The 25,088-nt window shown below is 57.4% G+C and overlaps 1 protein-coding gene across 1 annotated transcript in view; it reads right to left on the bottom strand.

The window, feature by feature from the left end:
• Window positions 1-1,207: 1,207 nt before the first annotated feature.
• The window catches only part of ZBTB46 (zinc finger and BTB domain containing 46), a 34,791-nt gene continuing 10,910 nt past the window's right edge, over window positions 1,208-25,088 (bottom strand). The window contains exons 2-4 of the mRNA XM_065893436.1: window positions 20,825-21,109; window positions 3,806-3,981; window positions 1,208-1,681 (exon numbers count right to left, since the gene is read on the bottom strand). Of these exons, the coding sequence (XP_065749508.1) occupies window positions 1,307-1,681; window positions 3,806-3,981; window positions 20,825-21,109 (836 nt within the window). The 3' untranslated portion in view covers window positions 1,208-1,306. The remainder of the gene's footprint in view (window positions 1,682-3,805; window positions 3,982-20,824; window positions 21,110-25,088) is intronic.

Here is a 25,088-nt window from a genome sequence, read left to right on the forward strand (position 1 = left end):
AAAAATGAAGCTGCGACTCCTCCCCGGGCAGGGCTTCAAGGACAGCACCCGTCCGTGTCCACGCAGCTAGCCACTTACTAAGGAGGGTTCTGTGGGATTTGCCTTTCTCCACCTAGAAAGAGTAGATGGGACCCGGGAGAAATGCAGTAAAGCCATTCGGCTTGCAGGCTGTGGGGAGAGAGAAAATCAAGCCAGTGTCTCCTTCGGCTCTAGCTCAGCACCCAAGGGGCCCTGGCACGGTGTCCCGCAGGGGCTCCCAAGCGAGGCGGGTGGAGGGGATGGAATGTATGTGTCATGAGCCTGAAAGGGAGACAGGCCGGGGTTGGGCCCACAGTGTCCTCACAGCACACGGCGGGGCCCCGGCATCTCAGAAAAAAGATAGAGAACGGGTCGTAAGCGTGTTTAAAAGACGGCGAGGGGGCTTGGGAAGAAACCAAAGGAAAGACACGTCTGCGAGTGTGGTCGAGCGGGAACGATAACACCAAACAGAACCATGTTACGTGCCAGCCTCAGTTTCCTTAGCTACTCACGGAACCGGGGCCCGAGCACCTGGGGAGGGGCGGCCCCCGCAGGCGGCGTGAGCAGCAACGAAGGCGAGCCGCCGGGAACGGTCAGCAGGAGTGGCCTGGGCGCGGCAGGACGGGAGGGGCGGAGGGGCGAGCCAGCCCAGAGAAGTGCACACAAAGAAAGAGGAGGCCCCTCCGGTGGGAGCACCTGGGCCCCCCGCCCGGCTGCCTCAGTGGGGGGATAGCACCTGGGCACCCTGGGCCGAGGTCGGCAGCTGCTGTGTGTTGAGCACCAAAGCCCAGAGGCGGGGGGGCCGCGGGGCTTTCTGGACGCCAGACCTGGATCTCGCAGGCTGCCACCGGACGGCACAGCCCTTGAGGGCGGGGGGCAGTGGCAGCTGCCAGCAGTGACCCCACTGCTGAGAAGGGGGAGCGGAGGCGGGGGGACTCGGCCCTGGACGGGGCCCAGGGTCAGGAGAACTCTCCTAACAGCTCCCGGACCCGGGCCTCGGGGCCACACTTGGGACCACAGCCAGCGCTGGCCCCCACACGTCACGGCGCGTCCGACGCCAGACCGGTGCGTCCTGGGCACCCCTGATGCCCACCCCGCGCCCCCGCTGGGGGAGGTGACAAGGGCTCTCCCTGGGCTCAGACCCGCCCCACGCGCGTCCCCAGCCCCACTCGCCGGGGCAGCGCCTGCCTCTGAGCCCCGGGTGTCCTCGAGGGGTGGGGGAGAGCAGGTGAAGGGGGCCCGGGGCGCACGCAGGCGGGGGCGGCCGCGGCCCAGTGCCAGGCCCAGCCTAGGAGATCCAGGTGAAGTCCTTGTCGGTGCCCCCGGCAGGGCTGCGAGGCCCCCGCGGCGAGTCCTCGACCTCCCTGTCGTCCCCCAGTAGTGCGTCCTCGGGGGCCAGGCCCACGTCGTCCTCGTCCTCGCCCAGCTCCTCTTCACCCTCGCCGCGTGGGTCCTCGGGGTCCTCCAGGTACGGCCCGTCGCCCGCGAACAGCTCAGGAGAGCCCTCGGCGCCGCCGCCATCCAGGGGCCCGGCCCCGCCGCCACCCGCGCAGTCGGCACACACGCCGTGGCGCCGCGAGCCGTGCTTGATGCCCACGCTGGCGGCCGACATGAACACGCGGCTACACAGCTTGCACACGTACTTCTTGTCCTTGCTGTGCACCTGCGGGGGGACAGCGGTCAGTGCGGGGGGACGTACTGTTAGTGAGTGGAGGGGGAGGTCTGGGTGGCCCAGAAGCTGAGATCTGGGTGGGTGGGGGCAGTCTGCTAGGCTGCTCAGACCCCTAGCCCTGGCCGGGGGCCGCTGCACAAAGCCGGAACACGCAGAATTGCAGGTGCCACCGGAACTCATCCCCACCCAGAGGGCTGCTGGGCACTAGGCCGGCCGTGCCCCGCCCCCACCCTGGGGGCTTGCTGCCCCCACACCTCCCAGTGAAGCAGGCAGAGCGCTCACCTCTGCCCCGCCCCCGCTTTTGCCCCATGAGGGGATGGCCAGGGCTCTGGCGGCTCCCGGCTTGGGCCTGGGGGGCCTGGGAGCACGGGTGATGGGAGCCCAGGACAGCAGTGACCAAGAGAGACTCGAGGCACCTGCCTTCTGGGAAGCCGTCAGGACAGCCGGGCGCTGGGCTGAGTGCCCAGCCCGCGGGGCGGCGGGGTCGGGGGTCTCAGGGGGGCCGTGATTGCCGCTTGAATGCTGCCTCCTGCCTTTCTGAATTCTCCAACCGACGGGCCTGGCCGAGCGCCCTTGGCTTCCCAGCTCGGCGGTCCCGCAGACCACCGTGAACGTCTGCCCCATCACAGCCTTCCCTGAAACCCGACCACGAGGACCTATGACCGCTGCCAACCAGCCTAGGCCGGCGAGAGGCCGGATGCGCCCTGGTCGGACGGCAGGAGGAGCCGGCCCGCCTCACAGGTTCTGATTCCAGAAACGAAGCCTCAAATCACTTGGCTCCCGGGACCCTTCCTGGGTCTTTTTTGTTACATTTTAAACCCAGGGTTTCCGGGACCCTCTGCAAAGAATAAAGACCCCAGTCCGGTCACAGCAGGGCTGGGCAGTGGGGACAGCTCCCAGGGAGCCACGGAGCCTGTCCTCCGGGACCAGACGGCTGGACACTCGTCCCAGTGAACACATGGATGGGCGGGGAAGGATGTGGGCGCCGTGGAGACCCAGAACTCGGCTCCACAGGGAGGCGGCTGCTGAGACTGCCCACCCACCCCCTGCCCCCTGGCTAAGCCTCCCGGGGCGGGTGGGGCAGGAGCAAAAGCTGCCCTTCTGCCGTCAGGGGAGGTTCAGCTGCCTCCCAGCCCTGCAAACCTGCCCGTCGGGGGGAGTCCACCAGCCTGGGCCCTGGCTCCGGGGGCTGCCTCCCCCTCCAGCTTTTCCACCTGGCCTCAGGGAGCCTCCCCGGGGAGCCCAGCCCCAAATGAGGCCCAGGCCGTGGGCTGTCCCTCGCTCCCTCGCATGGCTCACCCTGTTGGGGCCACCCCTGAGGTCTCGCCTCGGCCCCCCTCGCCGCAGGGATGTGGCCCCTCCACCCCTCCTGCTGGTCAGAGGATCAGGGTGCTGCGGGGGTCCGGCCCAGCCTGTGTGGCCCTGAGGCCCCCTCACTCATGACATCACCCCAGCGTCCTCTCCCCACCCATGCCCCAGCCGCCTGGCCTCCCTCGTTTCTCACCCGCCCCAGGGTTCCTCACGCTGTGTTTTGATGAATCTGCCTCCCTGTTTCAAGGGTGACCTTTTCTATCACTTCCTGGCCAAGCAAATTCATCTGCGCAGCACCTGCTCCTGAGCTGCGAGCCAGGCCGTCAGAACCTTCCAGGGGCTGCGGGGGAGAGAGGCCAGGGTCCCACGGCAACTGCAGGGTGGGGCACGGAGGCAGTGGCCACGTGGCAGGAGCCGGGGGGCAGGGGCAGGGTCCTGGCAGGTTAGGGAGCACCTGCAGAGGCCGGGCGGGAGCAGAGGGGGTCCCAAAGGGGAAGCTGAGGAGTGGGGCTGCGGGGCGATGTGCTCACCTGCCCTTCTGCACCTGGGGCCGGGGGCGGAGCTGCTCAGGAGGGATGTGGGCTTGGGGTGCCTCCCCGCTGTCCTGGTCTTTCCCGCTGCCGGGCGGACCCCACTTCAGGGCTTCCCGTGGCATCCTGGGCAGCCCAGGGCCCCGTCCTGCCCGGACACCGCAGCCCCATGCAGAGCGCGCCCTGGACCGACCCTGTGCTGACCGCACGCTGACCCCATGATGACCCCTATGCTGACCACAGGCCAGCCCCCCGCGGCCCTGCGCCCACTCACCAGAGTGTGCCGCTTCATGTGCTCGCGCCGTGTGAACTTCTTCCCGCAGATCTCGCAGGGGTAGGGCCGCTCGCCCGTGTGGGAGCGCATGTGTCTCTTGAGGATGCATTGGTGCATGGCCGAGAAGCTGCAGTAGGGGCAGCGGAACTTCTTCCTGATGACCGTGAACTCGTTCACTGCAAGACAGGTGGTGGCCGGTCAGCCTGCGGACCCTGCACAGCCCGCCCACCGCCCGCGCTCGGCTGTCCCCGTGGGGCTGGGGGTCCAGAGCCTCCAGTCAGGCCTGGCCCCGAGCAGAGGGGGCTGCTCCCACGTTCTAAGAAAGCGCGCTTCTCAGATCAGCCAGTACCTCCCGTGTCAGCCCCTAAAACACACGAGCGCACGCGCAGAATCAACAGACACAGGAGCGCGGACCCGTCTCCGCCCCGTCCACGTGTCCGCACGCCGCAGCCAGGGCAGGGGTGCCACCTGGCGGATACGGCCCAGCGAGAGGCCACCAGCCCCCGGTGCGCAGCAAGCTGTCCCTCCCCGTGTTTCAGGGAGTGATACCGTGGGCCCCGGGGCCGGGGCCACATTCCAGGGGGCTCGGGGAGAGGTCAGGGGTTGGGGTCCGTGGGGTCAGTCCCGCTCTGCGAGGCCCCCGGGCACTGCAGAGCTCACCCCGAGTGACACCCTTTGTGCCGAGCACCCGCGGACACCGCAGTGACCCCCTCTTGAGCCAAGGGGCGTCCATTGAGGACTCAGCCCTAAGGCCTCCTGGGCTGGTCGTCCCCAGCTCACCAGGGCTGCTGGGAGCCCCCAAGTGCTCGATGGTACTGCGTCCCGGGTAGGGAGCCCGGGTCACACGTCTGCTCTCGGGCCTCTGGAAGCGGACCCAGTCCTCACCCCACCCACAGCGCTCACCGGCCACACCCCAGCACCTGCACCCAGGGGACAGACCAAGGGTCCCGATGGTCAGGCCAAAGGCAGGCAGGCGGGAGGGATGCACGGCAGCAGCAGTGGGAGCCCCGGTCAGACCCCACGAAGTGTCCGTGCCTGCCGGGCCCCGGCCACGCTCACAGCTGCCCCCGAAAGTGCCAGAGGGAAGCAGACAAGGAAACAGAGGCTGCAAGTGACACAGCCCACGGTGTGGGGAGAAGCCGGGGAAGCTAAGGTGACCAAAGCCGACCCCTCTCACTCGAGGGAGCCAACCGGGCCACTGCACAAACGACGGGACGGCTCCATCCTGCCCAGCTCCCCCAACCCCGGGCCACCCCGCACATCACACGGGGGCAGGGCCCTCGCCGCCATCTCCGCGAAGCGTGAAGCGTGCCCCAGGCCTCCAATCCATTCCGGTGCTCAGACCCAGCCCCGGGCAGGTCGCCATGGAAATGGTGCCAACTGGAAGGTGCACTGCAGTGACACGGAGCCCAAGGCCCTGGACGCACCCAGGTCCCCTGAGCATCGAGAGGTTGGCGCTCACTCTGCGCCTCCATCCCTGAAACACACCAGGCAACACTGGGTGTAATGTTTTATTTTGCTTCTTAAACAAGCCGTACATTTTCTCCTGAGACATCTTAAAGGGTGCCTAAATAATCAAGCGACCAGATTTCTTTATCTTCCAGAACACGGGTCAGTGAGGCCGTCTGCAGGGCCTGCCAGGAGCCTGGCCATTCTCATGGACCCAAGAGCTCTCACTCTGGCATCTCCCGCACCCACGGATGGCAGGCACCAGGGACACATCGCCCAGGATGACCCCTGTCCACGCGCAGGCCAGACAGCTTCACCAGGGGAGGCCATCACGGCCGCAAAACGGCCGTGCGGACCCCATCACAGCTCATGACCGATGCCACCCCCGGGGCCCAGCCGCCCACTTGCCTGACGGTGTCTGCGCACCCAGAAGGGGCCCCACGTCCCCACAAAGGCTGGGCAGTCACCAGGTGTCTCTGAGAATCCAAGCCCTGTCCTAAGAAGTAAGGCATTTTCTCACGTGGAGGAGTTTTCGACATGCATGTGGCTGGGAGCTGGGGCAGACGAGAGGCGAGAGGCGTGGACAGTCGCCCATACCCCTTCACACAAGGCGGCCACAGTTCACAGCATGACGGCTGTGACCACATTTTCGTGCTACGATTTTTAACTGTTAAGTTCTTAAATGTACGAATACACCATGATTTGTTCAACAAACACGTAAAGTGTTTCCATTTTTTTACCCTTGTGAACAATGCTTCAGCAAAGTGCTTACAAAAGAACCTTTGCCCCTGGAGAGAAATCCTGAGAAGTGGGCCATGCCGGCCGTCGGGGCCCGTGGGCCATGCACCCTCCTGAGGGTCAAGGCCGTGCTCCGGTACACGGGACACAGATGGCGGTCACCGCTGTTGGCAGAGCTGCTCCCTGCAAGGCTGTAGGCCGGGGTCCCAGCTGCAGGGGCGACCAGAGCATCCGGCAGCTCTTGGACCCGCGAGGAAGCAGCCTTTCCCGGGTGGCGGCTCCAGCCTCCCCACGGAGGGCCCGCAGACAGGTGGGTCCGGGTGAGGGTCCAAGACAGGACAGAGGGAAGGGCACCTAGCCTGGCACGTCTGGATGGACCGCACCTGGCAGCCCCCACTCTACGTCTCCCTTCCTGTCTGACCACCAGGCCCGGCCCGACCTGCCTGGTCGACGAGGCAGCAGCACAGCCCTCCACACCTGCCTCCCGCCGGTTCCCCCAGCACAGACCCCGGTTTTCACGTCAGCACGGAACACAGCAAGTGCACCACCCACTCTGGGATGGAAAAGGCAGGTGAGGAGACAAGCTTTTACGTTATTTTACTTCAAGTAACTTTTTTGAGTTATTTTCTGCTTTCTATTTTGCTTCTATAAACATAAAATGAAAATCTGACTTATTTACTCTAGTCTGCATTTAACAATTCAGACCTACATGTTAAAAAACACTCATCTCTGAACATAAGTGCTGTACTTCTTCCCCAGAAACACAGTTCAGCTGCATAAGCATGAGCGTGACCCCCGCCCCACGCCTCCACTGGGCGCACAGCTGCAGGCTTCTGAGCCTACCCTCCTGCGCCATCAGGGAAGTCCCGAATATCCACAAACCGGGCAGCTTAAAGCACCAGACACCTGTCCTCTCTGTCCTGGAGGCCATACATCTGAGGTCAAGGTGTGGGCAGGGCCACACTCTCTTCAGAGGCTCCAGGGGAGGGTCCTTCCTGCCTCTTCCAGCTTCTGGAGGCCCAGGCGGCCCTGGGCTTGTGGCTGCATCTCTCCCGTCTCTGCCTCCGTCTTCTCGTAGCTTCTCCTCTGTGCCTGTGTCTCCTGTCTCTTATAAGGACACCCATCACTGGATTTAGGACCAACTGGATATTCCAAGGTGATGTCATCTTAAGATCCTTAATTTAATTATGTCTGGAAAGACACTTTTTCCAAATAAGGTCACATTCACAGGTACCAGGAATTAGGATGTGCACGTGTCTTTTGGGTGGAGGGCACCATGCAACCCACTACTTTCATGAACAGTACTGAGGAAAGTTTTCATTGACTGTTATGATTAAAATAACTTCACATTCGGCTCCCCTGGTGGCGCAGTGGTTGAGAGTCCGCCTGCCGATGCAGGGGACACGGGTTCGTGTCCCGGTCCGGGAAGGTCCCACATGCCGCGGAGCGGCTGGGCCCGTGAGCCATGGCCGCTGAGCCTGTGCATCCGGAGCCTGTGCTCCGCAACGGGAGAGGCCACAACAGTGAGAGGCCCGCGTACCGCAAAAAAAAAAAAAATAATAATAATAATAACTTCACGTGGGAAAGAAGCTAACAGTTCCATAACGCGTGGTTTATAGTCTATATGTCTTAGAAAACCTTTCAACGTCATGTAGTTTGACTCTCATAAACACACTAATAAAGCCTTAAAAATCCACATAGAGAAAAAGTAATTGAAATAAATGAAAAAGCACAAATAGCATCAAATTGAAACAGACACTCTCTACCAATCTGCCCTCAAAATGGAGCCCTTTTGTCTGGAACCAAGTGTCCAGGATGAACGGCAAGCTTGAAAATGAGGAAGTGACGTCAGAAGCTGGCACCAGATTAAAGCATGAAGTGCAGTAACACTGAGCTACAACTTTGCAGAAACGTACACACGAGAATACCACTCAGCAAAGCAGCCTTACAGGAAGCCACGTCTCCGCGCAGCCCTGCCGAGAATCAGACCTGTCGTAAACGTCACTGACGAGTGAACGTTCCAGAACGATTTCAAGATAACGCACAGGACACCAAGGGACCGCCAGCAAACGGAAGGCCCTGGCAGGTGGCAGGTGAGCACAGAGGGGAGGCTCCTCCGGAAGGGCACTCAAGTCCTTAACCCGTCACTGGCCTGGATTTGTACTCTTCCTCTGATCGTAATTCTCAAGACACTGCACTTCAAGTGCGTTTCAGAAAGGGGTTCTAACGTGGACCAAACTTTGTTTTTCCATTTATAAGTTCATGCGGTTGCCACTTATCGTGTGTCAGAATATAGTGAAGCTATGATGCGTCCAAATTACTTTCGGAAGGTTTTGAACCATACGTGACGTGCACACACCTTAAGTGTACCTCTCGGTGAGCTTTTACCTGCAGAAAGACCTGGAAACCACCACCCGAACAGGACACCGCACACCCAGGGGCCTGCGGCTGGTCAGTACCACCCACCCCAGGTGACAGCCGCTCGGCTACCCATCACCAAACGCTGGGCTACAACTCAGTCTGTGGGGACCTGACACCCAGGTGTGGCCTGGCTCGTTGCCACGTTGTCATCCACGTGACCACAGGACCCCGTGCCTGTTCGGCAGCGATGGGCAGTGGGTCAGGCTCTCACTTCTGCCGGACGCGCACCTGAGGACATGTGGGCCCCAGTGGAATCAGCACCTCCCAGCCACCACCGACGCCTCGCCCCAGTCATTCGCACACCCTCTTCTGTGACGTGCTCGTCACGTCTTCTGATCCTTCACTGAGCTGCGTTTCCTTTGATGTTTTATTCTTGGGGATATTTTTTGTTTGTTTTTTTAATTTTCTGCCTGCACCGCAAGGCATAGGGGATCTTAGTTCCCCGACCAGGGATTGGACCCGGGCCTCCTGCATCGGAAGCTCCAAGTCCTAACCACTGGACCGCCAGGGAAGTCCCATATGTTAATTTTTTTAATAAAAAATTTTATCAAACTTTCATCGCGAGTGCTTCTTAAGAAGTGCTTAGGGCTTCCCTGGTGGCGCAGTGGTTGAGAGTCCGCCTGCCGACGCAGGGGACGCGGGTTCGTGCCCCGGTCCGGGAAGATCCCACGTGCCGCGGAGCGGCTGGGCCCGTGAGCCATGGCCGCTGAGCCTGCGCGTCCGGAGCCTGTGCTCCGCAACGGGAGAGGCCACAACAGTGAGAGGCCCGCGTACCGCAAAAAAAAAAAGAAGTGCTTAAGAAACTTTTGCCCATCACCATGATCACAAGCACCACCACCGTCCCCTGCTAACCACGTTTAGGTTTGTGGTCATTTCCATCTTAATTCTGAGGCAGGAATCAAGATTCATTCCTTCATCCGCGCCGGCATCCAGCTCACTCGGGTCCCCATGTTGGAAAGACCACCCGCCCCAGCGCCCTTGACAGGGGCCCACATCACGGTCCAGTCAGACCCTCACCCACGGCCTCCTTGCCTGGCCCCCTCGGCCGCTGTCAGGCTGGGCGTCTGCCCCTCCTCCCCTGGAGCCCCCGCTGTCTGCGTTGACCCTGTTCCCAGTCTCTGCACCCTGCGGCGTCTGGGGCCCTGTGACCGCGGCAGGGCTGCCCTCCGGGGGCGGGGTGGGGGGGTGGGGGACATTCCAAGAGATGATAAGTAACCGGCCTGTGAGCACAGCTTCCTGGCGACCAAGCCAGAGCCACCCTGTCCTCTACCAGCTCTCACACTCTGAGTCACAATCCCAGCCTGATCACCCCACGACCAGACAACCAGGGGCAGCCCCGTGTGCCCAACGGGGCTGCCCTCTGCTCAGTTTTGATACACCGTGTTTTTCAGGGAATTTGCCCATTTCTTCCAACTTGTCAAAGGTATTAGCACAAAATTGTTCACGATATTCTCTTACTCTCATTCTAACGTCTATAGGATCTTAGCAATGATCTTTTTTATACCTTTTATTGACAATCAGCTTCCCTCTCTTTTTACAGATCACTGTGACAGGAGTTTGTCTGTTTCATTCATCTTTCAGTGTACCGGCGTTTGGCTTTGGTCATTTTTCTATTGTCTGTCTGCTTTCTATTTCATTGACATTTGCTCTCTGTTTTGCTCCTCCAGCTTTCTTTGGGTTTAATTTGCCATTCTTTTTCTCACTTCTTGACCGCCCAAATTAGAACTTTCCTTCTTTTCTAATAAGTGCAACTAGAGCTATAAATTTCCCTTAAGTACCACTTTAGGTGCATCCTACAAGTTTTGATATGTTGTACTTTCATTATCTTTCAGTTCAAAATATTTTATAATTTCCATTGTGACTTATTCTAGTATCTTTCTATTGTTGACTTTTTAAATCCAATTTCACTGAGGTTAGAGAGCACAGTCTGCATGATTTCATCCTTTGGGATTTGCTGGGACCTGCGTTACATTCCCGCTTGGTCTATCTTGTAAATGTTTCCTGTGCATTTGGAATGTTCTGCACTTGTTTGGTGCAATGTATGACTTGGTTAACCATGTTGTTATAGGCCAATACTTCTCTGAAAAAAGATGCAAAACTCCTAAACAAAATAGCAAGCTGAGTCCAACTATATAGAAACAGAACAGCATCTTGTGACTCGGTGGGTTTATTCCAGGAATTCAAGGTTAATATGTGAAAACTGTGTTCAAATCTTCTCCATCCTTACTGACATTTTGTATGCTGATCTAACAATTACTGAGGAAATCTGTTAAAAATCCTCAACTCTAATTGTGGACTTGTTTCTTTCTCCTTTGAGTGCTGTCAACTTTCACTCCATATATTTAAAAAGCAAGCCTATGCATTTCAGGATCTGCGTTTCCCACTGAACTGACTCTCTTGTCATTGTGTAGTGGCCTTAGAGCAACACCCCTCCCAGTTTACTTTGCTGCTGACATCAATAAGCCTCTTTAGGCTGGTGTTTCCTTGGTTTCTCTTTTTTATCTTTTTGCTTGAAACCTTTCTGTGCTCTTATCTACAAAGCATGTTATCTACAAACAACAAATTTCCTTTAAAAAGCAAGCTGATAATCTTTTCTTTTTCCTGCAGTGTTCAGTCCATTGGTAATAACGGGCTTATTAGTAGAGTTGGGTGATGTCTACCATCTCCCTATGTGTGTTCTATTCTGTCCTTTTATGGTTTTGTTCCTTTAAACTTCCTTGCTTGCTTTCATATTAATCAAGTATTATCCCAGTTTTCTCTTCATAAGCCTTTGAGCTGTACGTGATGATTCTCGCCATTATTCATTGCAACTTTGTAGAAAAGGCTAGACTCATCCAACAGCCAAGCTCGTCGCCCCCACCCCCCCCCCACCCTTTGTGCTGTTTGTGTCACGCGTTATGCTCCTATTTGAGTCAAAAAGCCCACAAGGAGCCGTAAATATTGCCTTAAGTGATTAAGATCTTTCTATAGAGGGCTGGTTTTTAGTACTTCTTGTCAGCCGGCAATGAATCCCCTCGGTTTTCTTTTCTTTGTGTGACATTGTCATCACGTAGCCTTGGTCTCTGGGGGATACTTTTGCTGGGTATAGAATACTGGTCTCGGCATTTCTGCAGCACCTCAGAGACTAGCGCCATCGTTTCCATTGGAAAGTCAGATGTCAATCTCGATGTTGTTCCTCTTAGTGTCTTTTTCCTCTGGCTGCTTTTAAGATTTTTTTTTTAAAAAACCTTTATATTTTTTAATATTTATTTATTTTTGGCTGTGTTGGGTCTTTGCTGCTGTGCGCGGGCTTTCTCTAGTTGTGGCAAGCGGGTGCTACTTTTCGATGCGGTGCGCGGGCTTCTCATTGTAGTGGCTTCTCCTGTTGCAGAGCATGGGCTCTAGGTGCACGGGCTTCAGTAGTTGTGGCGCATGGGTTTAGTTGCTCCGTGGCATGTGGGATCTTCCCAGACCAGGGCTCGAACCCGTGTTCCCTGCATTGGCAGGTGGATTCTTAACCACTGCGCCACCAGGGAAGACCAAGATTTTTATTTTTGTCTTTGGTTTTCAGTAGTTTGACTACAACATGCCCAGTTTTGTTTTTTGGTGGTTGTTTTATTTTAGTGTTCATCCTGCTTTGGGTTTGCTGAGCTTCTTGAATCTGTGGACTGATATCTTTCATCAGTTTTTGAACATTCTCTGCTATTGTCTCTTCGGGTACTGCTTCTGCTCCATTTTCTCTCCTCTCTCCTCTGGACCCCAATTACACGTGTATTAGACATTTTCACTGCTCCTCTGTGTGTCTCTGCTTGTCCCCATGCTTTTCTTTCCTAAGCTTCAGCCTGGATCCTCTCCATCGCTCTGTCTTCCAGTCTCCTCGTCCTGTCTCAGGTGATACCCAGACTTCTGTAAACTACTTAATGGATCCCAGCCTCACACATTGTATTTTCAGTTCCAGCAGGTTCACTGGACTCTTTTTTACAGATTCTTCCTTCCCTCAAGGACTGCAGCCTTCAAGTCCCACCTGCACTGATTGCTCCCCAGGATGTGTGTGTGTGTGTGTGTGTGTGTCTATATTTGTGTATATGTGTATGTAAGTGTGTGTATGTATGTATATGTGTGCGTGGTTTTGGGAGGCCAGCTTTTCAGGTAGTTTTTGCCTGGAGGGTAAGCCCAATACAAGCTAGTCATGGTTGAAACTGGAAATTCAAATTTTATTTCAGAATTCTTTCTTTAAAATAAATTAGTGCCTTTTCTTAGCTCCTGAGTTATGTGCAACCACCAGACTGACAATGATCCAGACTGGATTCTTAAATATTTTAAATGCAGTCTAAACAGTAAGTTAGTATCCCCAATCAAGTAGGAGTCCCCATTTCTACACACACAGACACACACATGCACACACACCCTACAACACATGGTTGGTACCCGAGTTTGTGAGGTCACCCAGTCACATTTTGTGAAAGTGGTAATAGGCCAGGAAGCCCACAGTAAACTTGTAGACATGGAGCAAGTTTTGTGGCAGTAAAGAGACCTAAATTACCAACCTTTTATTATTGCAATCCTTTGTATTCAAGAAAGATTAACATTACATATTGATAAATTTTTAAAAACTCTTTGAAATCAATTCCTGAGCCAAGATATTTCAATGAGAAATTCAATAAAATGTAAGCAATGGAACACCTAAATGGACTTGCTTAAAATTTCTTATGTTGGATGACAGTACTGTTTTAAGGGAAATAATACTGGAACTAAGAACAAACTCAGGGGCCGTCTATCTTAAAATGTTTCCTATGTTCCCATCACTTTACCATCTATACATCTTTTTTAGAAGAAGAGATATTATCTCTCTTTCTCTCTCTATCTGAAAAAGAAATTCAACTCATGTAAACTAAAAAATGCACCAAAACAGTTCATTCATTTCTCTCACCACCCCCCCACCCCCGGAAATCCCCAAACTGTTTGTTCTCTGTATCTATGGGTTTGTTTGTTCTTTTTGTTTGTCTGTTTTTGTTTTTAGACTCCATATGTAAGCGAAATCATACAGTATTTGTCTTTCTCTGTCTGACTTATTTCACTTAGTATGATAAGCTCTAGATCCATCCATGTTGCTGTGTCATTATTTCATTCTTTTTTATGGCTGAGTAATATCCCACGTGTGTGTGTGTGTGTGTGTGTGTGTGTGTGTGTGTGTATGTGTGTGTATACACACTGAATTTTCTTTATCCATTCATCCACTGATGGACACTCAGGTTGTTTCCATACCTTGGATATTGTAAATACTGCTTCAATGAACAAACCTATTTCTTTTAGGTACAACGGAAATTTTCTGAAATTTCTTCATTATTTAAAAAAATTAACAAAGCCTTTTTGCACAACAGTGCGGGGCCTCTCCACAGGGCAGGCTTCCTTGCAGGCGCAGGTCACGCTCCATCCACGCAGGGAAAAGTCCCACAAGCGAGCAAGTAACAGGGAAGCAGCCACAGGGTCGCATCCCCGGGGGCGCAGGTAACCCAGGGCCCAACGTGGGTGGTGCACACGTGCATTCTACGACAGCGTAACCCCATCTGGACACACAATCTCTGCGACCTAACAGCCAAAAATCCCACCGTGACCAGCAAAAAAGGAAAGGAAAACTTCCTTTTCTCAGAAATGCTGTGTATATGCAAACAGGCACTTAATAAACCCTCTCAGAAGGAGTGACACCACCGACAGGTCTTTGAACTCCCAGGGACACTGCTCCGGTGAGGTCACCTTGGCAACAAGCATCCTGGGCCTCCCTCAAAGCCCAACTTTCCTCCATCTTCAGAACTCATCTAATGATTATAAAGACTGGGGTGACTGGGGCAGGTGGGCAGCCTGAGCTGCATGTGGACCACGCCCTGACCATGGCCACGGCCACGGGGCGGCAATGGGCCTGGCAACTCCAGGAATTCGGAACCTGGAATGGGCCGCCTGCTTCCTTCCTAAGCCCACCTGCTGCTTGGCCAAGGGTCCTGGAGTCCCCACAACCTCAGCCACCCGCAGACATGGACCCAACGTGTCCAGGGCAGCTGGACACCAGCAAGGACAACGCGCTTTTTCTGAGAAGAAGCCAGTTTGGTAACTGTCTCCCTCACATGTGGCGGGCAGGGTACTCCGAGGTCGTGGAGACTGGGCTTCATCCTCACATCTTTCTGGAAAGTAACGGGCTCAGAGACATTTTGTTCCAAGCTCTGACACAATCCCCACTGCCTGGAGGCTGGAGGTACACCTGTCCTACCTGCCCACCACTGGGCACTGAAAGGCCTTCACCAGGCCTGGTGAAGGATTTGGGAAGTGACCGTTTTAAAGGCTCACACCGACGCCTGGTGCCAGCTCTGCCATCACCTGCTGGCCACCTGGACCCGACGCCAGGCTGCCCGCGGCAGAGAGGCCCATGCAAACGTCCGCCCCCAAGTGCCAAGCGCCTGTTCCAGCCTGGCCGCCTCAAAACCATTGTCCGCAGTGGAGGCGTCCGTCTCCTTGGGGTTCCTTAGCTGACTTCAGGGTGGAGCCCTGGGCAAGTCCATCGAGGCCGTGAAAGTGCTCCTGGCCACACAATGAGCCAGAAGGAGACCCTGGTCATCCTGGCCGGGCCGGCGGACCCCGTGGAAACCCCAGGCACCTGCTGGAGCCACCTCCGGAGGGGCCCGTCCCTCGGCCCAGGCCTCCCGGTCCGAGGGACGTCGACCTAGAAGGAGAGACAGATGAGTTACAGGCCGTCGGGACGCGATGGAATCGGGAAGATTGGAGTGCAGACGCGCGTCACCCCCTACTCACCGTGTCCCCGTCCAGTCACCACACGGAAACCGCCACGCGTCTGGAAAGGAAGCTGCAGTTAATTCTTGATGAACGGACGCGCGAAAAATCCACGTCAACCGAACGCCTGCCCCTCCCACCAAAACCATCCTGTTTTCAAACGCACGGGGAATAGCATTTGGTTTATTTCAAATTACAGAATATGTGCTCAAGCTCTCCCTCCTTAAATATTTTTTCCTTCAGGGAAACAATGGAACCTAACAGACCTGTCTTTAAATAACCAGCTGTGACCTGAGGCACAGGAAGTGGATCTCAGACGCCTCGGGACAAACACGCAGCCGTCGGCACCGGGGCAAAGCCTGGTGGAGACGGGCCGGCACTGCTCAGTTTGAGGAACTGGGTTTTTAACCTGCTGCTGTATGAGTCTGTATATTAGGGGGGGAAATGCCTCCAAAAACTATTCTAATTTAAATGTCAAAACGGATTTAACTTCATACAACATGTTGCAACTATTACTGCAAAGCTGACGCCTGTGTCACTTTGAGTGACAGGGGGCCGAGGGGACTGTGGGGCAGAGGGTGCACGGGAAAGCAGCTGTGACCACACAGGCTCGCCCAGGACATGTTGAGCACGCGGGTTCTGGGGCGCCATGCCCGCAAGGACATGCGCGGTGGACGGGCGTCTGGCCGGGGCTGCCCCGACGTGGCTGGCCGCCCTCCCGTCTTACCTGGGCTGGGGAGGTGGCCGGCTCCCTGGGCTCCGTCTGGCCGGTCCCCAGAGCGGGCATCCCGGGCTCTGAGTGCAGGAGGGTGGAGGGGCTGGAGGGAGGTGACTCGGGTTGGCGCCAGGCCCTGGGGACACAGGAAACGAGTCTCACCCACGTGAACGGACACCAGCTGGCGGGCTGTAGAGAGTTCAGGAAGCACCGTCCTTGGCTATCCTGCGGTGAGCCGTGCTCTGCCATGTGGCGAGGCCCGGATCTCGCTGGGCGAGGGCGTTTGGGGGCTTCTATCGGCTCGCCACTCCCAAGCGCCAGGGTGTCCACACGTGACTTGTCTGGGGCGGGATCTCTCTCCCAGAAGCAACGTGATTACAATGGGGTGTCTGCACAGGAAGTCAGAACCCGTGGCGTGGACATGGCACACGCTCACCTGTGCTTGAGGAAGGATCTTCTGGAAAGTCCTTCATGGTGTGTTGGCCTGACTATTCACCTAAAAGGGTGGTAATACTTCCATCAAATGCCCTTTCATAAGAGACTGCTTAAGATTCCAGTATCAAGCCAGACTCAAGTAAAGTCCTTGATCATTTTAAACACCAGAAGGAAATACTCTTTCAGCCACAGTCAGAACGAACTCAGCTGCCACTGTCCCCCGACAGATGTCGGGGGCGTCCCCGGAGAAAAGCTGGGCGGGGGAAGCCCGCGGCTGGTGGCCCCCCGGTCCAGGGCAGACCCCGCCCGCCACCACCCCAGGTCTGAGCTCTCCTCCGCAGCAGCACATCCTTCCAGCCAGACGGGGCAGCCCTGCCCATCGTCGTCAGGAGGAATCCTCGACTGCTGCTGCCGGAGCCGTGGCGGCGACGTGCGCAGGACAGTCGGGGTTTCTGGGAGTCTGGGGACGGCGCCGCCCCTCGGGCACTCAGCCCCCGATACCCAGGGCGGCTGCTTCATCTCCGCTTCATTCCCGTGAAATCACAGTTACTCATGTTCTCTCAGCATTTTTCAAGGTCCCTCCCGGATCAACACACACCCACAATCACAGCTCAGGGAAATGGCCGCATTTGTGTGCCGTGAACATGCTGGTCACGGTTTCTATTCCGTGAACAGTGACTTTTAACCGGTGGGATGCCAGCCGCCTGTTGCAAACGTAATAAGAGCAAAAGAATCAACTTAAACCGAATCAAAACAAAAAGTACAAAAGTCCTCTTATGGAGAAATCAGTTAAACAGTGATGATCCAGCAACGAAACCATCTGTGGAACTTAATTGCCAAGCCAAACGCTATCAGACTTGGGAAAGCAAGGAAACTCGGTTTTTCTCGGAGGCTCCAGAACCTTCCAGAAAGGACCATCGGTTACGGCTCTGCACAGCCTGCGAATTTGCTGCATTTCATTTGAACATCTGCGACCACCACCCCTTTCTTCTGCAACACTGCATGCCCGGCAGGCCACACTGACGCACTGCAGGGCTCGCCACCTCAAGACCAGGACGACCCAGCAGGGCCGAGAGCCCCACTCAGCACACCCCACACCACACAGCCGCCACCGTCAGACATCACGATGGGGACGTGCCCTCCCCCTATTCCTCCAACCACGAGTCATGGCTACTGGGACGTCAGTCCTACGGGCCCCCCAATATCACAAAACGAAAGGCTCAGCCCTGGAAAAACCTTGTTAACAACCTGAGACGCCTGGGGGCCGGAGCCAGGAAATAGCCCCCCCCCCCAACGCCCTCGAACCAGACCAGGGGCGAGGGACCCCCAACACAGCAGCGCAGGGCTCCCATCTCCCTTCCGGGCCTCCCCAGAGGAAGTGCGCCAGGCTCTACACCCACCGAGCTTGGGGGTGTCTCCATACTGGAGCCCGGGGGGCGGTGCCACTGCTTTGCCGTCAGTAGTGCCCAGTGTCAATCCAGTTTTCTCCTTCGAATGTGTTTTTAGGTCCCCTGTGCTCCCCGGACTGGGGGTCGCCTGGGCTCAGGGATCGCGTCGCCACTGGGCGGCACCCAGGAGGGGTGGGCGGCACCCAGGAGGGGCCTCCCCATCCGCACGTTCCCGTCGGGCGACCCCTGACAACATCTGCAACTGAACGGAAACCGTGGCCCGTCTGGAAGCAGAGCGGTGGCAGGGGGTGAATGCAGGGGCTCCGGGGGGCCTGATGCTTTGTCGCATCCGTGCACAGAAGCCTGTGAACTGAACGGCACGGAGCAGATGCGCCCACGGGCGCTCCGCAGGGGCCGCCCAGCCCCGGCTCAACACAGGAAGGCAGCCCACCGCCCCTGCCCACCTGCCCGCCGGGGACGGAACACCTGCCACAGGGAGGTGACCGCACAGTCTTGGAAAATAAGTTCTTCTCTGCATATTTCCACTCCTCATTTCAGTGTATGCCCAGAACAGGCAGATTTTCCTTAGGATGTCAGAAAAGAATGTTCTAAAGTAACCCATTCCTCCAGCAAGCCCTTCAGCCTCTCTGCCTGAGGGAACATGGGAGCCCACGCCTGGCCCCCTGGACACGGCCCAAGTCACCAGCTCCCAGCCGCCAACTTCTCAACCCTCTCGTAAGGGCAGAGCTAACGAAAAAAGTGGGAAATTTAGAGTATTTACAGCAAAGAGGTTAAAACATAATAGAAATAACAAAATATCAAAACCCACTAGTCGACTTCACCCCGGGTTAGTCACAGACGTACTAAAAATAGAGCGGATGGGGTTTTACTCCCCCGCGCCCAGCTCCCTGCGAACTGCGAAGGGGGGCACGTGCGCGCACGGGGCCTGGGGACGTGCCCGGGGCGCTGCGGCTGCCCGACTGCGTGTCCACTGGGAACAGACCACCCGAAAGGGTCACCGCTTGCCCTCTGACTCCGCCCAGCTACCCCACCTGCTGCCAGGCCGGGTCTGGGCCTCTGCAGGGACAGGGCCGGAGGACGGGGGGCCCTGGAAGTGGAGAGCATCTCTCCCTGTGCCTCACTCGTCCCAGAGCCCCACACTCAGACCCCTGGCTCGCGGCTAACGGCCTGACCAAATGAGGGTGCAACCGGTGCTTTCGGGCCACCCGGATCCCCGGCCCCATCCCTAGCACAGCTCTGCACAGAGCACCAAAGGCCTGGGGAACAGGCCCACCCCGGAGGAGAAGGCTGCCGGACGCGGGGACAGGAGGAGAAACACCAAGAAACCGTCCACCTCGTGACAACGCGGTTCAGCCACGGAGGAGCTGCTGCGCCTCCCGGGGCCTCTGACACGTGGGGTTCACTCCCACCAACTGGGAGCGTCCAGAAAGAGCCAGAACAAGTGTCCAGCGCTGCAGTTACACACCCAGCCTGCTCCTTCCACGACGTCTGTGAAGCTGCCCAGCCGGCCCCTCAGCAGGACGTTCACCTGCGGACTCGCCGATTCTAATCCCCAGATACTGCAGATACCCCAGGACCACCTCCTCGAGCTATCAGAGCGTCACAAACCCAGATACCCCAGGGCCACCTCCTCGAGCTATCAGAGCGTCACAAACCCAGATACCCCAGGACCACCTCCTCGAGCTATCAGATCGTCACAAACCCAGATACCCCCGGGCCACCTCCTCGAGCTATCAGAGCGTCACAAACCCAGATACCCCAGGGCCACCTCCTCGAGCTATCAGAGCATCACAAACCCAACAGTCTCTGCTGACAAGTTCAGGGTTTGAGCTGAGCGGGAAATGGACTAACGTTGTGGAGCGTTTATCAAACACACTTTGCTTACGTGTCCCGCGTTTCACGTTCACAACTGTGTGAGTGACTCTTGCCATTCCCATTTCTCAGATGCAAAAAATGAGGCCTAAACGGATTTTCTAAAGTGTGTCCAACAGCCTCGGGGGATGCACCCCTGGATCCGACTTCACAGCCAAGTCCTACAACCGCCCTGGCGTCCCACCTGCCTCGGACTCGGCACAGTAAATAAAGAGAAGGTGATGCTGTTCTCCACGGTCAGACTTTATTGGCCACAAGCCATTTTCGTCACGAATCCTTAGGATATTTTAGTGCTCGTGAAAATCTTGTTTTTAAGATTAGAGTAAAAATTAAAGACACGCTCCCCAGACCCCCAACACTGGCTGCAGTTTTCCCCCTGCTTCCTTCAGCGGTGCTCAGGGACCCACACACAGCCCCGCCAGCCATACACGCTTGGACCGCAGGGCCCTGGGACAGGGCCCTTGCCACGCCCTCTGCACTCAGAGCCGCCTGTTCTGGGGTGTGTCACTCTGCCCCGAAGAGGAAAACGGGGCCACACCCGACTCTCCCTCACAGACACCAACCCAACAGAGCGTTTCTCTCGGGACGCCGGAGACAGGGTCACACTGCCCCAGACACCCAGGACCCGGGCACCCGGGATGGATGATGTCAGAGCACCCGAGCCGAGGGGGCATGGCATCCTCCCAGGCCGGCGCCCGGGGAATCCCCGGCCAGCACCGCTGTACCTCATCCGCTCCTTAGGTGACTCCGTTATTTGCTTGTGAGCAACTGCAATCTAGCTGGAGACACTCGAGGTGTAAACACAACACCCAAAGCCTTTTTAAATCTCACGTGCCAGCAGCACCGTCTGGTAGAACGCGAGGATCTGCAGCCTGGCCACACTCCCCAGGCGGGAAGAGTCGCACAGGCGGGGGGCGAGGCCAGCAGAGGGAGCCCGAGCCCGTCACGTCCCAAGGCCTCCCCAGCGCAGGGGTCCCTGTCCCAGGCCCGCTCGGCCCAGCACTGGTCAGCCGGCTCAGGGTTTAGGGTTAGATGCCTCGATTTCAAGTATGAACGTTCGCACAGACACTCGGCCGCTTCCCTCCCGGTGCCCCGACAGCGCTGCCTCCTCTCCGAAGGCCCCTCGACTGCCACGACCCCCACGCACACACCCTCAGCACGTCCCGTCTCGCGCTGAGGCGCGTCGCTCCCGCCCACACTGCGCGCCCGCGCGGCACTTACGGGACAGGGAGTGGGTGCCCTTGGGCAGGTACTCCAGCAGCAGGGAGCTGTCGTCCGCCAGCACGTCGGCCTTGAGGGCCAGCAGGCTGTTCTTACTCATAAGCGCCGCCCGCAGGTTGGCCACCGCGGTGGCCTGGTGCAGCGTGTCGTCCTTCTCCGGGGTGAGGGGGGCTCCCAGGTAGCTGCCTTCTCCTCCCAGGAGCCCCTCGTCCACATGCGCGTAGAGCTCGGGCCTCTCCCCGCGGCTGTCCGAGCTGCTGGCTTCAGCGACGGTCAAGTCGGCGTCTGGGGAGGGAAACACACGTTAGAGACCTCGCCCGCGACTCAGGACCCTCCGAACAGCAAGCAGGCAAGTTTAGGAGAAGCTGGAGCCACGAGCGTCCTGAACCCCAGCGGCCCGGCCTCGAGCCCGATCCCGGCCTGACACGAAGTCCCAGGACAGTGGTGACATCACAGCCAAGACCTCGCGTGGGGCTCAACCCAGAACCCGGGGGAGAGGTGGGCGGGATGGGCGCCCACCCAGGACAGCGGGTCTGCTCCGGGGCTGAACATCTGGGTATTTTCATCCCTCAGAGAAGGGGCAACACTCAAAATGGATCCAAAAGGCCAAACTACACAACTCTTAGGAAAGCTCCGCGGCCTCAGGCTGGGCCACGGGTTCTCGGCTGTGACACCAAAAGCACAAGCACCGAAACAGATTAAACTGGACGTCGCCAAACACTAAACCCCGGAAGGCCTCCAAGGACGCCATCAACACAGTGAGAGGATGCGCGGGAGAGAACATCTGCAAACCGCACGCCTGACACGAGAGCCCGTCTACACACTACAGAGGACTTTACTGCTCCATAAAAGACAAACACCCCAGCTTAAAAGTGGGCGAAGGACATGAACCGGTATTTTCCCGAAGAGGAGACACAAACGACCAGCGAGCAGTGCTCGGCGCCGTTCGTCACCAGGGAAACGCAGCTCAGCGCCAGGACGCCGTTCCCACGCCCTCTGCGACGGCTGCCACCCACAAGTGCCAACGGGACGTGGGACCCTGCAGCCCCCCGGGCTGCTGGTAGAGACGTAAAATGATGCGGCCGCGGTGCAAGAGCTTAGCGGGTCCTCCGAGGGTGGACACCAAGTTGCCACGTGGCCCGGCATTTCCACTGGTGGGAGGACGTCCAAGAGGGGTGAGACCCGCGTCCACGCTCAGAGCAACAGCACCTTTGACGCTCAGAAGTGGAGCAGGGCGTCCCTGGTGGCGCAGCGGTTGAGAGTCCGCCTGCCGACGCAGGGGACGCGGGTTCGTGCCCCGGTCCGGGAAGATCCCACATGCCGCGGAGCGGCTGGGCCCGTGAGCCATGGCCGCTGAGCCTGCGCGTCCGGAGCCTGTGCTCCGCGACGGGAGAGGCCACAGCAGTGAGAGGCCCGCGTACTGCAAAAAATAAAACAATAAAAAATAAAACACATAAATAAATAAATAAATGGAAACTGGGTTTGGTTAAAAAAAAATTAAAACAAAAAGAAGTGGAGCAGCCCAAACGCCCACCTGCCGATGAAGGATAAACACAAAGGAATATGATTCAGCCGTAAAAAGGAATGACACACCGGTGCAGCCTACGATGCGGATGGACCTCGGACACGTTACGCCCGGTGAAAGGGACAAATGCTGTCCGAGTGCACTCACGTGAAATACCTAGAAAAGGCAAATCCACGGGGACAGGAGGAGACTGGGAGCTGCCAAGGGCCGGGGGAGATGGAGGGGGCGGGTCTTGGGGTGACTGTTAAGGGTGCAGGTTTCCTTCTGGGGCGATGAACATGTTCTAAAGTCGACTGTGGTGACGGCTACACAGCCCTGTGAATAGACTAGAACCCAGCGAATCACACACTTCAAATGGGTGAGTTGTCAGCAGTGTGAATTACATCTCAAGAAAGCTGCTACTAACAAGAGGATCTGTGACAACCTCTAGCTCAGGGCCGCATATGCAGGACCAGGAGCCTCCTGTACCATCTGGGCCACGGAGGTGCCCCCAGAACGGGCCGGCGCCAGACGGACCCCAGGGAGAGCTGCTGCCTGGCCAGGGCCCCCCTGGAAACAAGTGGTGACTCGAGAAATCAAAACAGAAATGGGAAAGCAAGACCATTCCCGAGAGGAGGGGAAGGCAGGCGGGGGAAAAGGGATGGGCCCCCCTTCTCCTCCCACCCCCAGGCTGTCTTGGGAGGGGGGCAGCGGGGGCACTGTTGGCGGGGGGAAGCTGGGCAGCCTCAAATGTGGGACGGGCCCGTGAGCCAGTCCCGGAAACGACAGGTCCCTCCTCAGAACCCAGGGAAGCAGGGCCCAAGGCTGCGGAAATCAGAGAGACCCCGAACCAGCCTGAGCATCAGGACCGGACACGGCCTCGTGCACCTGGGAAGTGGGGCCAGCAGGTGCCAGGTGGCACCACAGGGGACCCCATGTGGTGGTTCTATGGCTCCTCCCACAAACACATGCTTGGAGGTGAGCGGAGGGCGGTGGCTGGACCGCCCGCTCACAAAGCACAGGACCCGGTCCACGGAGCCAGGTGTGCAAGGCAAGGACGGCGGGGGCCTGGGGCCGCACGAGCTCCCCGCAGAGACCTGCACGCCAGGGTGGTGCTGAGCGCCGGGGCAAAGACACAGGAGGCTCCGGAGAGCTCAACCGAACATGAAGAGGGCGAGAGCCCGGTGGTCCTCCCCAGGAGACGCGGGAGGACAGAGGGTCTCCTCTGTCCTGAAGGGGCTCAGCCAGCCTGCCCCATGACGGCCCCCAGAGGGCAGAGCGACTTCCGTGACGAGGCCACTCCTTAGCCGCCTTGATGGGTGCACGAGAAAACTCAGACCCAGCCTGCTTCATGGTGCGCCTTCGTGTTGGAGGAAATTACTCGAAGCTGCAGAACCAGAGGGCACGGAGGCAAGAGCCACCATCAGCCAACCCACCAGACTCACCCAAAATGCCTCAGACAGCTTTCACACGACAGCTCGATAATTGCAAGAGACTGGATTTCTGACTGTGGTCCTTGGACAGGAGTCAGGATCAGAACCGAAGAGCCAGGGTAGGCGGAGCCAGGAGCCAGGGCCCCAGGCACCCTGGGGACACATGGCCACTGACCGATGTTTGCAGACACTCCCGAACTGGAAGGGCACATTTGTCCACGCAAGGTGCATAGGAACTGGGTTTTGGGGTGTGGGGTGGGCCCACCTCAGCAGAGCCCCTCAGGTGTCGAGCGCCCTGGGGGCACTAGGGCCCCGGGGAACAGGCTGAGAGATCACAGGGGCCCCGACCAGGGGCGTCACGTCCCACAGGGCAGCTGCCTTCTCCTCCCAGGAGCCCCTCGTCCACATGCGCGTAGAGCTCGGGCCTCTCCCCGCGGCTGTCCAAGCTGCTGGCTTCAGCGACGGTGTCACCGTCCACCACCGGGATGCGTCTCACCTCTCCCCGAGGATACGAGACACTAAGGACACCGTCGAGGTGTAACGCCAGGCTACTGCTGACTGAAGCTCCGGAAGGATACTTTCTTTTTTTCAAGCTATAAGCTTTTCATATTTTCCTGTCAATTCTTAAATGCTATATCAGCACTGACTTTGCATTTCTAGCCACTAAGTGTAGGGATTAAATCAAACTGAGATGAAGGCTTTGCCTCTGTCTGCATGGGCTCCTGTAAGACTTAAGCGGTTCTCAGTTCCGGGGCTGGAAAGGCCAGGATCTGGGTCCAGCAGGGCCCTGTTCCTGGCAGAGGCTGCTTCCTGGCTTGCAGACGGCCACCTCCCCGCTGTCCTCACCTCGGTGGGTGGGCAGACGGAGGGCAGGCTCTGATGCGACACAGATGCCGAGGGCCTCCGTTTAACCTGATGACTTTCTCACCGGCCCCATCTCCAAATACAGCCACACCAGGGTTAGGGATTCAACATATGAATTTAGGGGACACAAACATTCGGCCCGTAACAGACTGAAAACTAAAAAACACCAGATTTCAAAACCAAAATTTTAATGAAATTATATTAACAGTTTAAGTTCAAAAGCATGTAAAAGAAATCAAGATTAGCTGAAAGATTCCAACCACATGTGAAAAGCTAAAAGTTGGGTTTCGAAGAAGGATGTCTGGGGTCTGTTACTGAGAACTGCCGTGAAACGGTGAACCGGCTGCTAACTGCCGTGAAACGAGGGGCGGGGGGGGACCGGCAAGCACGAGCCACAGACACACTTCACGGGTCGACGCTCTGAAGATGCTCGTGGGTGAGCGGTGAGGGCCCACGAGAGGTA

This window comes from Phocoena phocoena, chromosome 15 (assembly GCF_963924675.1).
Source record: "Phocoena phocoena chromosome 15, mPhoPho1.1, whole genome shotgun sequence".
NCBI classification, from domain to species: domain Eukaryota; kingdom Metazoa; phylum Chordata; class Mammalia; order Artiodactyla; family Phocoenidae; genus Phocoena; species Phocoena phocoena.